Source organism: Hemibagrus wyckioides, linkage group LG02 (genome assembly GCF_019097595.1).
Source record: "Hemibagrus wyckioides isolate EC202008001 linkage group LG02, SWU_Hwy_1.0, whole genome shotgun sequence".
In the NCBI taxonomy this organism is placed as follows: Eukaryota; Metazoa; Chordata; class Actinopteri; order Siluriformes; family Bagridae; genus Hemibagrus; species Hemibagrus wyckioides.
This window is the reverse complement of record NC_080711.1, coordinates 14,139,198-14,156,191: the sequence shown is the minus strand read 5'-3', so window position 1 is coordinate 14,156,191 and position 16,994 is coordinate 14,139,198. Positions and strand designations below refer to the sequence as shown.

General features: G+C 37.3%; 1 protein-coding gene across 1 annotated transcript; it reads left to right on the top strand.

Moving 5' to 3' along the window:
• The first annotated feature begins 11,091 nt into the window (after positions 1-11,091).
• ppp1r27a (protein phosphatase 1, regulatory subunit 27a) lies at positions 11,092-13,355 on the top strand. Its single transcript, XM_058416738.1, has 3 exons — positions 11,092-11,856; positions 12,053-12,203; positions 12,431-13,355. The coding sequence occupies exons 1-3, from the start codon at positions 11,445-11,447 to the stop codon at positions 12,549-12,551; spliced, it is 684 nt and encodes a 227-aa protein (XP_058272721.1). The 5' UTR covers positions 11,092-11,444; the 3' UTR covers positions 12,552-13,355.
• The last annotated feature ends 3,639 nt before the right edge of the window (positions 13,356-16,994 follow it).

Sequence of the window (16,994 nt, the reverse complement as noted above, 5' to 3'; positions counted from 1 at the left end):
ACGTACATCCTGTTTTACCACTGCTTTTGAATGCTCTCCCTCGCTCCCTCTCCCTCACTGACTAGTAACTCGAACCTGGTCCTCATGGATGTTCAGTAGGATTCCTGTCCTGCCATTGGCTGTGCTGCTAAAATTGGCACACTGACCCCTGTGAAATGCATTCTGGGAATATGTTGCCCTCTGCTTTACCTTATGGAGCTTGTATGTGTGTGACTGTCATGCATTATGAGGGCTCAGATTTGTGACAACAAGCTCCACTTTCTCAGACATGCACTTCACGCTTACTACATCACATATTTTCCATGGTAACTGTTAACTTTCAGGGATACTGTTACATGCTTAAATCCACTGCTGTATGCCATTCATATGGCTCAATTTAATATAAACAAATAATATTGTGAACACTTGTGAAATGTTAGGAACCCTAACTGCACAAATTCCTCTCAATTATTATTATTATTATTATTATTGTTATTATTGTTGTTGTTGTTGTTGTTGTTGTTCCTGACTGTTCCAGTGAAAGTCCTTTACTTATTTTAGCCCTGCTTGTTTATGAGTTATTGGGGGTTTGTTTTATTATCATTATTATTATTATTATTATTATTATTATTATTATTATTATTATTACTACTACTACTACTACTATTATTATTGTTGTTGTTGTTGTTGTTGTTGTTCCTGACTGTTCCAGTGAAAGTCCTTTACTTATTTTAGCCCGGCTTGTTTATGAGTTATTGGGGGTTTGTTTTATTACTATTATTATTGTTGTTGTTGTTGTTGTTGTTGTTGTTGTTCCTGACTGTTCCAGTGAAAGTCCTTTACTTATTTTAGCCCTGCTTGTTTATGAGTTATTGGGGGTTTGTTTTATTGTCATTATTATTATTATTATTATTATTATTATTATTATTATTATTATTATTATTATTATTATTATTATTATTATTATTATTACTACTACTACTACTACTATTATTATTATTGTTGTTGTTGTTGTTGTTGTTGTTCCTGACTGTTCCAGTGAAAGTCTTTTACTTATTTTAGCCCTGCTCGTTTAAGAGTTAAATGGGGTTTGTTTTATTATTCTTATTCTTATTCTTATTCTTATTCTTATTCTTATTCTTATTCTTATTCTTATTCTTATTCTTATTATTATTTGCTATTGTTTTTTTTATTGCTGTTGTTGTTGTTGTATTGACTCATAACATACCTGTACTTTTCTGCCCAAAAAATGGGATTGAAAACAACTTCAAATCAACTGCTACTAGTGAATGTAGTTGTTGCTGTTGTTGTTTTTTTCCAAACCTACTGGTCTGACAATTTCAAAATCGCCTCAGTTTCCGGAGTACATACAGGATGGTGTGAAAAACAACACAAAACAAAAACAAAAAACATCCAGTAAGCAGCAGTGAGGACAAAATAGTTTGTTGAGAGAAATCAGAGGAGCAAGGCTAGATTGGTTTGAGCTGACAGAAAGGCTGTGGTAACCCAAATAACAAAGAACACACAACATGCAGCAAGACCACATCAGGGGTCACTTCTGTCAGCCAAGAAGAGGGAATGTGGAGGTACACTGGGCACAGGCTCACTGGAGTTGAAGAATAGAAAAGGACTGGACAATGTCTTCTTGTATCTGCTTGATTTTATTTATTGTGCGACTGCAACTTAATTACATGAACAAGTGAAGAGTGAGGAATGAGTGTAGGTTTTCCTAATAATGGGAAGGTTTAAGGTATTATTTTAGTGAATGTATTTCATATATTATCTGTGCAACTAAACAGAACTACACATCTATCAGTAGTGATAAAAATCAGATTAATAAGAATCACGTTGTCGTTATGGTTTATTCCTCATAAGATCATTATTAGTGTATGCCTTAACTCATCATGAGTTTATATATAAATATTTATACATGTATCATAAGTATTGTATTATAAGTATTCATTCATGTAGTAGTGCATGATTATTTATGCATTATGATGATTATTTATTGTTAAAAATGAATAAATTGACTAATAAATTGAATGAATAAAACTGACATAATGCCATTAATTAATCCCCACTATAATTTTTAAGTGAATTTAATAGCAGGCACCCTAAACCACATAGTATTATACATGTATTCTTAGCAGATAAACTGTAGCAGGCCTCCTGACCTGGTCTGTAAGCTCATGATTCATATTCTGCCCAGCTGCAGTAGCTGGTGAGAAGACTTGTGACAACAACAGGAACTCAGTCACTACTGCATTCTAGTCTTGTTAATGAGACTGATACCAGCAGGATATCCTGTCAGCACCATATGGTATCCCGATCTCTCTTCTCAATGTTCATGTAGCTACTTTGCTTTCCTTGAAATGCTCCCATCGGGATGGTGAACGCGAACACTTTTGAAGATGCATCTGTTTTACACTGTCCTCCGGTTTATCAGGAAGGAGGATCAAAGTAATCGTATAATCATTAAACCTAATAATGCTCGAGAGATGCCTAATGTGATTACAGAATTCACATCTACCAACATGATACTCACTCGTCTTTCGCTAAAACATTCTCTCTCACGCTCCTTTTTAAGTTTTTTCAAATGCCCTTTGACATTTTCATGCATTTGAAGAGAATCTGAATAAATCAATAGACCACACTGTCTGTTCCTCATCTTCATGCTTCATCAGGTCTCTGCAGGTCAACAGTGCAGTGTCCTGCTGTGTGCTATGTTATAAAATTCCTGCATTTATTCATGCTTTCTTCTTCTCAGCAAGCTCCCATTTTTATCATCTATACTAATTTGTTTTCAGAGCTTACTTTCCCTTAGCTCTGTTATACAGCTTCCTTACTGATCATATTCAATGAAATCTAATAAATGAATTTATGTTTGTTGTTGCCAACTTCAACTCTTTTTTTTTACCAGAGGCCAGAAAAGTATTTCAGTTTTTTTTTATTTAGCCTACTAGGAGCAACAGATTTTAGGAAAGTTCCATAAAACAAAAAGTTAGGTTTTTTTTAATACAAATATGTATATCTTAACAGTAGATCAAACCTATTTCTGCTCTCTGAGATGTCCTTTATAAGCATCTGAAATTTGAAGGCATTATCTTCATCTACTAAAATTCTGGGTAAGTTTATTCCAACAGAGGTAAAAACATCTCACACTGAAAGTCGATAGTGTCCTGACTAATTTTATGTCAGACTTGCTGCATTTCTTTATACTGATGGGAAATCAAGCTAATGTCTGTGTGGAGCTTTGCTTGTTGGTAAGTGGATTGGCAACACTTAAATCACCTCTAGATATTCCGTGTGAATGTATGAACATGTGTGTGTAATAAGAACAACATACATGTCGAATTCTTCATTCTGATTGGTCAGAATGGGTTGATGTGTTTTCTACAACTCTGAACACACACAGCATAAACTGCCCATTGTGTTCATTCTAATAATCATTTTTATATTAGGATGCTTCAAATCCTAAAAAACTACATATTACATACAAGCCTGTCTCACCCAAAAGACTGCATGATTACCAGTAGGCGGCCATCTTGGATCACTGATGATTTTTTTTAATCATTATGCCACCTCAAACAGATTACAACATGACTACTGAATTGTATGATTAAAAAGTAAGTAGTTTAAGATCAGCTAAAGAAAGTACCGGAAGATTGGACAACTCTTACCATTATTTAAATGACCTATTCAGACCAGGCAGAACATAAGGGTTAAATGTACAATGTCTATAAATATGACACGTGAATTATTCTGCCACTTTAAGCCTTCCCGTGAAGCCCAGTCACACTTACTTCCTCTGCTTGGCAGCTATGCTAGCAAGACATGCAAACAAAGGTTAGCAGCCAAAGCCGCATGACTGTGACCGCATGGACACTGTGTACACAATCCATCAGCAGTGATGAAAGACAAACTGAAATTCACCGTTTGAGTAACAGTGGCAATAACCTGGTGTTACAGCTGAATAAATCTGTCATAAAGGATATCACTTGAAGTGTCCACAAATTATTTTAGCATATATGACGGACATGTGTACTGTGTACACAAATTTGATTATGTGATATACACCGAGGGACACGGTGGCTTAACACATTTGCCTTGCACTTCAAGGGTTGGGGGTCTGGTTCTCACCTCTGCCCATGTTTGCATGTTCCTCCTGTGCCTTCAGGGTTTCCTCTGGGCACACTAGTTTCCTTCTCAGTCCAAAGACATGCATTGTAGGCTGACTGGTTCTCTGAGATGTCCGTATTGTGTGAGTATGTATAAAATGGCTTGGCACCCTATCCAAGGGGATAGACTCCAGGTTTACTGTGACCATTGTGTAGTATTAGCAATACAGAAAATGTATGGATAGATGGATATATGCCAGAAATATTTATGATATTTACACTTATATTTAGGTAAGACTTTAGATCAAGTGTGATCAAAAGGATTGAAAATAATAAGAAATGCACTACCATACAAAAAGAGTACTAAATTAATCATAGTAAAACTGTGTTTGGTTTCCAGTCTTCCACATCAGCTGGTAGTTTTCACATGTTCACATGTTCATTTCTCAGAAATGAACGCATCAGATCTTTTCTGCACTTTTTGGCCTAGCGTAAGTAATTCTACTCCTCCATTCCAGTGCAGACTCTGCTTTTCTCAATCATGCTTGCTATGCTACACAACAGCCGCTGTGCCGCTTCGGTTTGGCCAGTTGGTAAGCATGCAGTGTCCACACCTACCTACTTAAATGCCAGCTTGTACTGGCTCAAACCTGCACATCACAGGCATGCAGAGTTATAGTCAGTGAGCTTTGTTGCTGGATTTGTGCTATCACTTGGAATTATCATGTTATGAATCCAAGGATGTCGTCAGCTTTCAGGATGGTTCAGGATGTGCTCATTCATAGCCTAGGACCTTTTATTATTATTACAAAAGAGGTCAGGAAGCAAGAATCTTTGTTATGTCGGGGAAATCCAGCTTTTATTTCATGGTTGTGTCTTATGGGGCATAATGTAACATCCTCACCAGTCTGGAATTTAGTGCCATCGTGACCAAAGACAAATTTCTAGTATTGTCATATTTAGTTATTTTTTTTAAAGCAATAATAATCATTATTATAATTATAATAATAATAAACCATCTATAACTCTCATCTAAAATCCACCAATAGGAGGATATGATTGTCTACAAAACTACAAATGTCTGTTTAAGCAAGCGATCTATTTATTTAAACCACACAGACTTGCTTTTGTCACATAATTACAGAAATGGCAAACATACTCTTAGGTGCAAAGCTAAAATTACCATCTTAATAGACAGAAAAAAAATCCTTATTGCCTCGAGCTCACTTTGAAGAACAGGCACTCCATCTTGTCCTCATTCACCCTGCCAGGAATGGCTAGCTATTTTTCCCCAGGGGCTTGTTTCTGTTTGTGCAAGCCCAGTTTTGTGCTCGAGCCCAGATTATGCAGATTGATGACTTATGTAGTTTGCAGTAATTTAATTGCAGGTTTGTCATTAGAGGATCTTTATCGTATAATCTGACAAACGTGAGCACACAAACTGATATAGAATTTGGCCAAGATTTGATTGGGATCGTCTCATACAATACAGCCAGTAATGATCTTAAAATGGACTTAAGTTATCGTAGTTACAAGCTCTGCTCTTAACCCTGGTACAGGAATGTTTCACATTTATTATTTAGAGACTAGGTTAGCACTGCTTTATACCTGAAGTTATGAAATCTGCTCTGAAAAACAGTTAGCACTGCTTTTGCATTGTGTTACAGTGCCAAACATGTACAGTATAAAACAATAGAATGTTGCGACTAGATGCTAAGCTTATATCAGACAAAAACCAGGACACTTAACAAAAACAGCATGGTTGCATCAGGCGGCAAAACTCTGAACATCATGGAAGAGCAGGACATAGTGAAGGGGAAATACCTGACGCTGAAAAATTTGCGAAAGTCAGATATGAATGAACGCCTGGTCAATTACACATCAAACTTAAAAAGATTAGAAAGCTGTGACAATGCCTGATCAGGAGCAGAACGGCGTAGCTGTCCTTTTTTTCTTCATTGATGTGAAAGCAGGAGCTGTTAATTAAACTAGTTGCATGGTGTATTTATCTAGTTATGGTTGGTGACGCTGCATATATTGCAGTCATTCTAAAGTGTGAAAAGCCTGAAAAATAGCTTTAATTGTATTATATATTGTATTTTTAATCATTTTAAGATTATAATCCATCATAACTTCTCGGTATTGGTTTAAATGCGAGCATTTAAAGGCATTATTTCATATAATAGTAGACCATGGTAGACTAGTTTCCTTCCTTCAAGTCAAGTCAATTCAATTCAATTTTATATGTATAGTGCTTTTAACAATGGATATTGTCTCAAAGCAGCCTTACAGAACATAAGAAATATAGTACAAAAAATTCAAGATTAATTATTTGTATTAATCCCTAAACCCTAATAAGTAAGTCTAGGGTGACTGTGGCAAGGAAAAACTTCCTTGAAAGGAAGAAACCTTGAGAGGAACCAAAGGACTCAAAAGGGAACGCATCCTCATCTGGGTGATGTCGGAACTCAGAGCTCCTTTCTGAGTGGACATTTCAGAAATTCGCAGAAGACTGCGAATTACCATAACCACCCGTGAGTGTGATTATGAATAATATCCTGTCTACAGTCATATACAGTCAGTTGGAGTTGTGTGACCAAGAGCTGCTGAGCAGCTCATAAATGAGCTCAACATCTGAGTTCATTATAGCTTCAACACCAACTCCCCAATGCTGAAGCCTTCAGATGCTCAATGATGGAGATACAGCATATGTAGAATATTATTTTGTGTTAGATTAGGAGGTTGTTATCGTCAAAGTCCACATGGGGTTGGCATCTTCTCTTTGAATGTCTGAAATCTTCATGAAGGTGTTTATTTTTTACAGTGTTTTCGCCTTTGCTATGTGAGTCCATACATTTTTTGGAGGCTTATACATTTGATATATACATTCCTAAAAACTGCAAAAAAAAACTGCATATGCATATTGTTTAAATGTTTTTTCTTATACTGTATATGCCCAAGAAGCTGACCAAGAAGAGGCAACTCCAGAAATATTTTTTTCATGTTTATTAAAATCTCAATGGAAAATATGAACATGACCAGGGGCTTAAAAACGAGAGCCTGGCATCAGACCGTGCCTCCGTGCCAGGGCCAGGTGTGCAGCAAACCAGTTAGGTCAAGCTCGATTTAGGCACCAGATATCCTCTATACTGTCACGCAATGCTGCACTCAGTGACTTAACATTTAGACCTGATCACTGGCAATAGTTTGTTTATCTGTATGATGTAGACTTCATAGATGTAGATGTAGCAGGTAGTTTATAGTATAACATAGCATGTCTCAAAGAACAGCATTTGCTTATGTGATTAAATGTCTGCATGCTAGCACAGTATCCATTCTGGCTTTACAGGAAAATTATTAGTGTCCTCCATCAGGCCCTGGATTACAGTTTCCTGAATTAGCCACAGAATCTATTTCAGTTCTGGCTTCCACAGGAGGACAGTAATTCGATCAAAAGTGCAGAGTTTACTTGTGAGGCTAATTTGTCCAAATTACTCAATGATGGATGCAGTGTTGTCATTCAGATAAGGATCCTTCTCACTGTCCTTCTCACATCCTTCTGACTGTCTCGCTCTTGTACCGAGCATGTTGTGCTCTTCTGAGAATTTTGTGCCTGGATCATATTCTGAGAATGCAGATCTGGCACTAAATGGACCTAGTGCCTTTGGCTGTAGTGTTGGTAATTCGACCCACTCACAAAACTCTATTCCAATATAGACCCTCCTTTTCTCCATCCCTGTGAAGATGTATTCACGCTTGCAATGCTTTACACAACAGCCGCTGCTTCCCCAGTTGGTTAGCAAGCAATGCCCACACCTACCTACTCTATGCCAGTTTGCTCTGGCATTTCAAAGATTTTGGCCAAGTGTTGGTAATTCTATCTCTATCCAATAATCTATTAACAATGCTTCCTTTCCAATGTTGCACTCCAATACAAGCTTATATGTAGTCCCTGTTTCAGACAAAAATAAGGGCTTTCCGAGACACTGGCTAGTGTGAGATGATCCATAAGCCTTTTTGGCTGCAAGTGGAAATGCCTTCAGCATTGACTCTACTGGTGGCCTTGATTTGTAGGTCATCCCTCAGCCAGACTGTTATTACCTGATAAACACAGGTCAGGGTTTGAAAAGCATAATGAGTAGGACTGAACTTAAACCACAGGACATTAGCTTACCTTACAGCTACAGCTTAGCTTCTGTTGAGGTATTTCAGTAGGATATTATTCAATTTCTGGTAGTTATGTAAATTATTGAGGAAAGTTTATCAGAGCAAAGGCTACCCACAGAGAGGAGTATGGATGGAAGGGATGGGAAGATGTGCTGTTTTTTGGTGTGATTAGAGAAATTACTTGTTGATGAAAAAAAATGATGAAAGCAGAATGTTGAAAGTAGACAGAAAAATAGACATTTATCATTTATTAAAGGTCTTAAACAGGGTCTTAAATTCATAACAGATGTATCTGCCTGGCTCAGATAGATTTTTTAAGACAAAAATGCTATCTTTGTTTTAATACAGGTGTTGAAATATGAAGCTTTTGGGAGAAAGAAAGATGTTCATTAACTTGGATATGAACAGTGGATCTGGGTCATGCATTTGACACATTCATTCATTCATTCATTCATTCATTTATTCATTCATTCATTCATCTTTGTAAGTGCTTTATCCTGGTTTTGGTGGGTTTTGTTTCTATTTTGAAAAATTAAACATAATTACTGCATTATAGGGTTAACACGATGTGCCAGTTAACACGATGAAACAAAACAACTCCGTATTGTCTTATTTATAGCCATGAAGTAATCACTAATGGTTAGGCCATTAAATAGTTTCTAAAAAAAAAAAAAAAAGGATGTTTATGTAACCAGGCCACAAATTTTAGCTAATTCGTTTTTAACGTAAATATGCATGCTTACCTTTTTATTTTAGACATTTGTTGTTTGGTGGGGTTGGTTTCCAACCCTGGAAAAGGTTTCCAGCTTCCCAAGGCTGGAAAGGATCTACTGCTTAAGGTCAGTTCTTAATTCCTTTAAGCAGGCATAGGATACCCTGGTAAAAGGTGAGGTGGTGTTAAAGAGAGGGACTTAATATTGCTGATGTGTGGTGATGTCCCCAGTGTTGGAGAGGTCACAACATCCTGGATCATATCCAAAGGATGACGCAAGCTGCTCAGATAAACAACCTCTCCCAAGCCAATCAAACCTCTTGTTGCCTGATTAGTAGGTGGAGCTCAGTAACCTTCTATGCTCACTGCCATATAAGTCAGCGTGAAATATGATAGTAAAGTGTCAAAGAGGCAGCCTGCAGTCACAAACTTTCAGTTGCTGCCAAATCAATTTGTCTAGACTTGAGTACTTTATCACGCATCGCTACTCTCCTGACCATAACATAAAGTTGTTACCAGTGGGGGTTTAACCAAGGACAACTTCAGTTACTAACTCACTTCTTCTGCTTGAGAAGTTGTTTTTAAAAAGAATTCTTTATTATATCTTGTTTAATATTTCTTTTCATTGAGACCAGTGGGAAAGCAGCAAGGTGACAGGTTGATTTAAGTGAATCGAATACTAAGTAACTTGAAGTACAGGAAAATAAAACTAGCAGCCATAAAAATATCATCACACTGGTATTAATTATGCGATCTATGTCTGCTGGTCAGATGGTTTCTTATGTCTCCTGGGTGTTCACATGTGGCTTGAGGAAGGGATCAGGAGATTACTGTATGTCCTTGCTATTTCTCTTGGCTAGGTATGCACTTGGCACAGTTGAAATGCTTAGAGCTGAGCCTAAGACCGATAAAAATCCAGACTGGACCAGCTCTGCTGCTCTGCTCTGCTGCTTTCTACAGGAGTACTGCAGTCTATATTGGTCTGGACTTCAGAGTGTAGTCAAAGCACAGCATTACATGAGAAGGAGAGCCTACTCTTTTCACTCAGGTTTTTAGCTTGTATGACTGACAGCAAGGAATAGCGGATATGAATAGTGGACAGTGAGGAATAGTTGATTTAAAGTTCCATTTATATCTAGAACATGATCTCTAATCCAGTTAATGTGGTTGGAAATTAAGATGAACCATGAAGCATGTTACTTTTCACTAAGATGCCCTTAAATAGCCCCAAATGCAGACAAATTAATTTCTAAACAACATATTTGTTGAGCCACACCATATGACTTTAAAGATTCCATACTGAGGCAAGGGTTAAACTTAGCAAGTTAGATTTATATGTTTTCTTGGACACCACGTTCACCACCAGGAGTGACTTGGTGTTCTAAATCATCTAGATTACTTGTAAATAAAGTTTTATTCTGTTCTAAATGCAGTATTATTTAAAGAAATAAAACTATAAAAACCCATCAATAAATACCCACCAGTGTATTGTCTATGTACATATGCGTATTTCCGATTTCAAGACATGCAAATTAATTCAAGCACATGGGAAATTACTTATGAAAAATCATTGAATTAATTCCACTATCAGCATAATGTGAAGCGGTATCTTTGTCTGTTCCAGATAAGTAAGGGGTTTTTCACAAACTCCATTCACCCATCTGAGACCATATACTGAACGTTATGCCCTAGTTGCAAGGCATGTGACATTACCTAACTGCTGTTGACCAGCGTGATTAATGGCACTTTCAAATGATCTTTTGAAAGTGCTATTTCAAAGATCACATGGGGCTTGTGCACGCTAAGGAAACATGTGCCTGTTGTAAAACTTTCATTTCCTTCACCTGCTGCCTACGGTCAACAAGAGGAGTGGAACCGAGTTTTGTTGAAATACTACTGACAAATATAGGCCTGGCTACATCATGACAAACTGCACGTATTGGTCGAATTTTTGAAAGTGCTTCATAGGGAGCAGAGTCAAAGGTTGTGGCCCATGTGATTGCATTCTGGGAGTGGCTCCGGGGCAGCCACTCGCCTCTGTGGTGAAGTCACTTGATACAAGGAACGACGTCCCCAAAATAACTTGACAAAGGGTATAAAGGGCTCTACTTTAGCCTGTACAGTCAGAGAAGAACCCAAAATGAGAACACACAAGACACAAGCACACTAAAGTATACTAAGAAGGAAAGAGAAAACTGCGTGGACAAGACGCAAAACCTCTGGTTTGGAAAGTAAAGCATTTGAGAAGCATTTTGTGTTGGAATTCTACGGAAAAAGTTAACAGACGAGGATAAAGTATTTAAGAAGGACTGTGAAGTATTTCTGCTACTGTATTTCTGGAAGTCTACTGAAGAGAATAAGACAGAAAGTCTTATCTTGCCTGCATTTGGGGTTTTTTTCTGCATTTTTCCTTCATCTCCTCCTAAGCTCGGAGCAGCGGGGGAGGCCAAAGCATAGTTATAGCAGTAATGAAGTACAGCTGCCAGAACCTTGTGTCTCAGTACACACGTCCGAGCACATACACCCCAACACACTACACCCCTACCTATTATACTCCGAAGCACTATTCCACCACCTCCTACTCTCCAAGCCACTACAGCACAGCAAAGTACATGCCAAGCTACACGCCACCGGCTTACACCCCAGCTTACAAAAGCACTTCTTCCTCCTACAAGTCTGTCTACAGCAAGTCTTCACGACATGTCAGCAACCACGCTACACCCGTACAGCAGACTCCCATCGCAACGAGCAAGCCTGCTCGGACTGTCCGCTTCACCAATGATGTCATCTTCCAGGACTATGTACGCCATGGAGATCTGGAAATGATTGGCCGCTTTATGAGAGCGAGGAAAGTGCGAGTGGATACAATCTTCCATTCTGGTAAACAAGCTTGGCATTATTTTATTTATTTTTTTAACCACAATTGATTAGCTTTAAATGAATGGACATACCTTAGAAGAGTGGAGTGGTCTATTATGGCTAACTTTGTATTGTCTTGATGGAAAGTGAACAACTGTGAGGAAAAATGTGTGAGCCAAACCATTCATTTTCCCATCTCTATCTTTTTTCTTCACAGGCATGGCAGCTCTCCATGAGGCTGTACTCTCAGGGAACTTGGAGTGTGTGAAGCTCCTGGTAAAATATGGAGCTGATGTGCATCAAAGAGATGAGGATGGTTGGACACCTCTGCACATGGCCTGCAGCGATGGCTACCCTGAGATTGCACGGTATGTTCAAGTTGACAAATAAATGTGTATATTAATATACATAATGTGTACAGTATAAGAAGAAGAAGAAGAAGAAGAAGAAGAAGAAGAAGAAGAATAGCAGATGTTAAAGGAATTTCAAAACAAAAATCTAATAATATTAATAATATATGATCTAATGTCAATATATAGCTTACTGTTCCTTCAGAAAAATGCACCATAGTGAATTAATCTTCTCTTCTCCACAGGTATCTACTTTCTCTAGGTGCTAGTGCAGAAGCTGAGAATTCAAATGGTGAGAAACCAGCAGATCTTATTGACCCTGACTGCAAAGACCTGGTCAAACTGTTTGAAGTGGGCTGTGTTTAAGGGCCAGCATGAGAAAATCCAAAAGAACTGTAAGGAAACAGTTCCTCTGGACTCAATCTGTCAGGAGAATGGAACAATCAAAGTAGCTTCTGGTTATTGTTTGTTTTTTTTTAGAGAGAGAGAACTGAAATTGGAGCAAGGACATTCATTTCTTTTATTTTCTAGAAGGATATCTGTAAGTGAAACTGTATGTATTTGACGCTTTCCTTTACATTTTCTGTATACTTCTTTATATTGCCATGTATCAGTACTTTGGTCCGGCTAATCCCCCTTCCCTACCATGCCATGAAGTTGCTGCACACATACTATCCCCTCTGAGTGTCTGAATACAGTGCGACCTTCTCTGGAGCTCGTATTACACTGCACCCTGACGGCAAACCCAGCCGTCTCGTTTCATCAATGCAAGTACGTCATCCTGTTCAAGCCTTAAGTTTAGAGCAGGACAACTCTCATATAAAGTCACACAAGGAATTATTGTTATGTTCACAGATCTGTTAATGACTTCTACACAATTCTGAGAAGAAAGTACTTGTTAAAACAATGTAAATGTACTGGCATGGGTTTGACCTGTACGCTGTTTAGGACAGCAGTGTGTCTCTTGCCTGCAGGGCAGCTTGAGACAACACTGAAAACATGTACTGTACGTTTTAATGCTAGAATTTGTATATGAGCAACATAATATACGTTCTGTACTGCTAAAAGTGAGTGCACTATTTCTACAGACTTGTGGAATTTCTTGTGTAAAGTCTTATGTTTTTCCTCTTTTTTACTGATTTCATAAATAAAGGTGCTTTTTAATGCTTACTTGTGCTTTTCTTTTGTTTATGGAAACATAAACATCTATTAATAACTTCTACATTGGATATTCTTCTACTTTAGTGTACATATACCAAACATATATTATACTTAATAGGTCTCGTTTAGCAATGTAAAGGTTTCAAGAGTTAACTAAAAAAATTCCCATTTTGATGATGCTGATTTTTTTCCATACTCACATGCAAAGCACATTCACGCTCGAGCTGATTTGCATTTAGTGACACTCGCAAAGCTCACAGAGAGCTGAAAACTGGCAAATATATACCCCAAATGATCATGGCCACCAAGAACACAGAGAAACTTATATGTATAGCTGTTTTTTTAAGTTTCACTCTCAGACAGAAGTCTTGCCAGAACACTGGTGCACTCTTCCGCCTTTCTTGCACAGGTACATCTTGAAAAAATACCAGAGCATGTGTCACAAGGAAACCTGAAGTATACGGACAAAAGCCTGATGATGGCACAGTGGAGATTTTGTAGGTTGAATCATACCAAATTGGTCACGTATCTCTCTTTGAATGTGCCAGTAACAAGAAATCCAAACATCTGGATAATCATGGACATGGCACAAGATGGTTTTGTCAGTCAAATTAGTGCTGGCTGAAAAATGCTAAACAGCATTACAAGATGAGGTCACTTTATCCCAATTGACAAAGCCAGAGGCAATGGTGGCATTAAAAAAAAGTCTCTGAAGTGATTAGGAAGAAACCTTGAGAGGCACCAGACTGAAAAGGAAACCCATCCATATCTGGGTGACATCAGATAGTGCGATTATAAATAATTCCCATCTATAACTGTATACTACATGGTCAAAAGGTGTAATTGTGTAACTAGGAAATTTATTCTAGTTTTAACATAAAGTCTATTCATAGTCACAAAGTAAACCAGCTGTCAAATCCCAAATAAAGTCATACCAGTGTTTAAATATACTTTGCCTCCTAACCCTGGGTACACCAAATATTCCTGAGCCTCAAGAGTGTGCTGGCTTGCAGTGTGTGTCAGACACAGCCTGTCTTTCTTTAATATAGCTGCATGTGTTCTGTCATAATTGAATGACTAGTCATAATTTATGGATTTTTGTTGCCTTGCCTTTTTAAATAATTCATTTTTTGTCATATTTAATATTTCTTAAACCATTTTCCCCAGTACACTGCCTGTCTATGGAACTCAACTTATCTGTCAGTATAAATAAATTTATTATTTTACTGCCACAAGTTTGATATAAAATTAGTCAGGACACTGTTGGTTCTCAGTGTGAGATGTTTGGATAACCTCACACAGAATTTTAGTGCTTAAAGATAATGCCATAAAGTTTCAAAATGGCTTATGAACAAGCACGTGGGGCATTTCAGAGGGCAGAGATTGGTCTGATATCACAGTTTACTTTGAATTCAAGTCAAGAAGCTTTTATTGTCACTTATATACCATATAAACCATATACAGTTGATGCAGTACATATGAGTAAAAAAATAACCTTTTCAGAGTTTTGGTAGGCTAGATATAAAAGATAAAATTCTTAGGATAAAAAATACAAATTCCTAAAGCCTAGATAAATACTTCACGTAACACTGAATATTGATACTGTGTACAAAATACCAACATGCCTGACAAAAAACTCTACAATTCACTGGACATTTAGTCTTTAAAAGTAAAAATCCACAATTCACAGGTTTCTATAGGACCCTGGTATCTGGTGATACAACCAGTAGATCTCTAGTCTACAGCACCACCTAAAGGACATATTCTGTCTGTGATTCAACCCCGAGTCAAGATTGCCAGATGCAGATAAGCCGAGAGCTCTGAACTCTATTTCTAGAGTTTCTAGCAGCTGCTACTTTCTACAGTATTTTCTGCTTCAACCATTTCTACCTCATCAAGTATTGGTAATTGGTTAACAACATGTGGCTATTACAGACAGGCAGATTTGTATCTCAAAGTAAGGTCTGGGGATACTGAGGATGTCATCCAGAGTGGCAGAGCAACAATACTCTAGCAACTCCAGGGTCCCAAATTCAATCCTGAGCTCAGGTTATAGTGTCTACAAAATTTCCCATTTTTTTTCTGTGTCTACATGTGTGTCCTTCTGTTTCTCCAGTTTCTTCTCAAATCCCAAAAACATGATAGTAGGTAGACTAGCTATGTCCCTGGGCATGAATGTGTGTGTGACATAGTACTTTGTGATGAGCTAATATCCACTTTCCTGCTCAGTGTTTAATATTCCCAGTGTAGAAAAGGCTCCTGATCCACTGCAGCCCTGACCGTGATAAAATATTTACATTTTACATTCATGGCATTTGGCAGACATCCTTATCCAGAGCAACTTACAGAAGTTTTTGAAGTCTCAATAAATATATCCTGATACCGGTTCACTAGGTCACAAATTAAGAATGCCATCAGTCTAAAAACCTGCTCAGAGTTAATATAGTAAGAAAAGCATGCAGACAATTTTTTTTTTATTTGAAGTAAAGGTTGTGCAGCTGCATTCCGAATTGGTTGCAGAGGTGGAATGTTTTCCTGAGGCAGACTTGCCAGGATTGAGTTGCAGTAGTTCAGTCTCGAAATAATAAGCATTCACAAGCACCTGAATGGCCTATGTGGATTCAAAATGATGAATCCTTCTAATGTTGTAATGGAGACATTGACATGAGTGTGTCAGATTAGCAGTGTGAGAGGTTGCATGCAGTGACCGAAGGTAAGAAGTTGTCCGGGGAGATCACAAGATCCTTACGATGAATCACCTGAGATGAACGGTTCTGTTTTGCTGGGATTAAGTTTCAGCCGATGAGCTGCCATCCATGATGAGATATCTGAATAACTTGCTGAGATTTAAACAGAAACATGAGTGTCCTAGGGAGGGAAGGAGAGAATGAGTTGAGTATCATCTGCATAGCAGTGGTTTTAATATCTTATCTGAGCAGAAATTTAAATGCAGAATTTAAAATATACTCTATATCTCCAATAAAGAGGCAGAATATTATTGTATACATGTATACAGCATAATTTCCCTAATATTTGAAGAGATGTCTTAGGATAGCTGTCTCTCTACTTGCTTCACAATATACTTTGAATTATGACCTCTTTTTCAGATATATTCAGCCTAATAATTCCTAATAACCCAAAAACAAGAAGGCCTAAAATAAGTAAAGGACTTTTTTCTGTAATAATAATAATAATAATAATAATAATAATAATAATAATAATAATAATAGCTCTAGGAAAGACACATTCAAACTTTTTTCAGCACTATTTATTTATTTTTTCAAATTTAAATAATGAGGCTTAAATGTGAATATATGGATTTTGTTCCTAAAATAAATCAGTTCTTTTGGGGATCTGTGAAATTTATTTTATTGTTAAAGAGGCTGCAAAAAAGGAGAACCCCTGATATAGAGTATACCTGAATTTGTCAGAAGACTAGATAGATAGATAGATAGATAGATAGACAGACAGACAGACAGACAGACAGACAGACAGACAGACAGACAGATAGATAGATAGATAGATAGATAGATAGATAGATAGATAGATAGATAGATAGATAGATAGATAGACACATGTTTAAAAAAATCCAAACAATATGTAATAAATAAATAAATAAAGATAGATAGATAGATAGATAGATAGATA

Bases quoted from the DNA above. Each gene is read 5' to 3' on its own strand.
- ppp1r27a (XM_058416738.1), top strand. From the start codon at position 11,445: ATGAAGTACAGCTGCCAGAACCTTGTGTCTCAGTACACACGTCCGAGC. The intron at 11,857-12,052 runs GTAAACAAGCTT...TTTTCTTCACAG, and splicing joins GGATACAATCTTCCATTCTG to GCATGGCAGCTCTCCATGAG. The intron at 12,204-12,430 runs GTATGTTCAAGT...TCTTCTCCACAG, and splicing joins GGCTACCCTGAGATTGCACG to GTATCTACTTTCTCTAGGTG.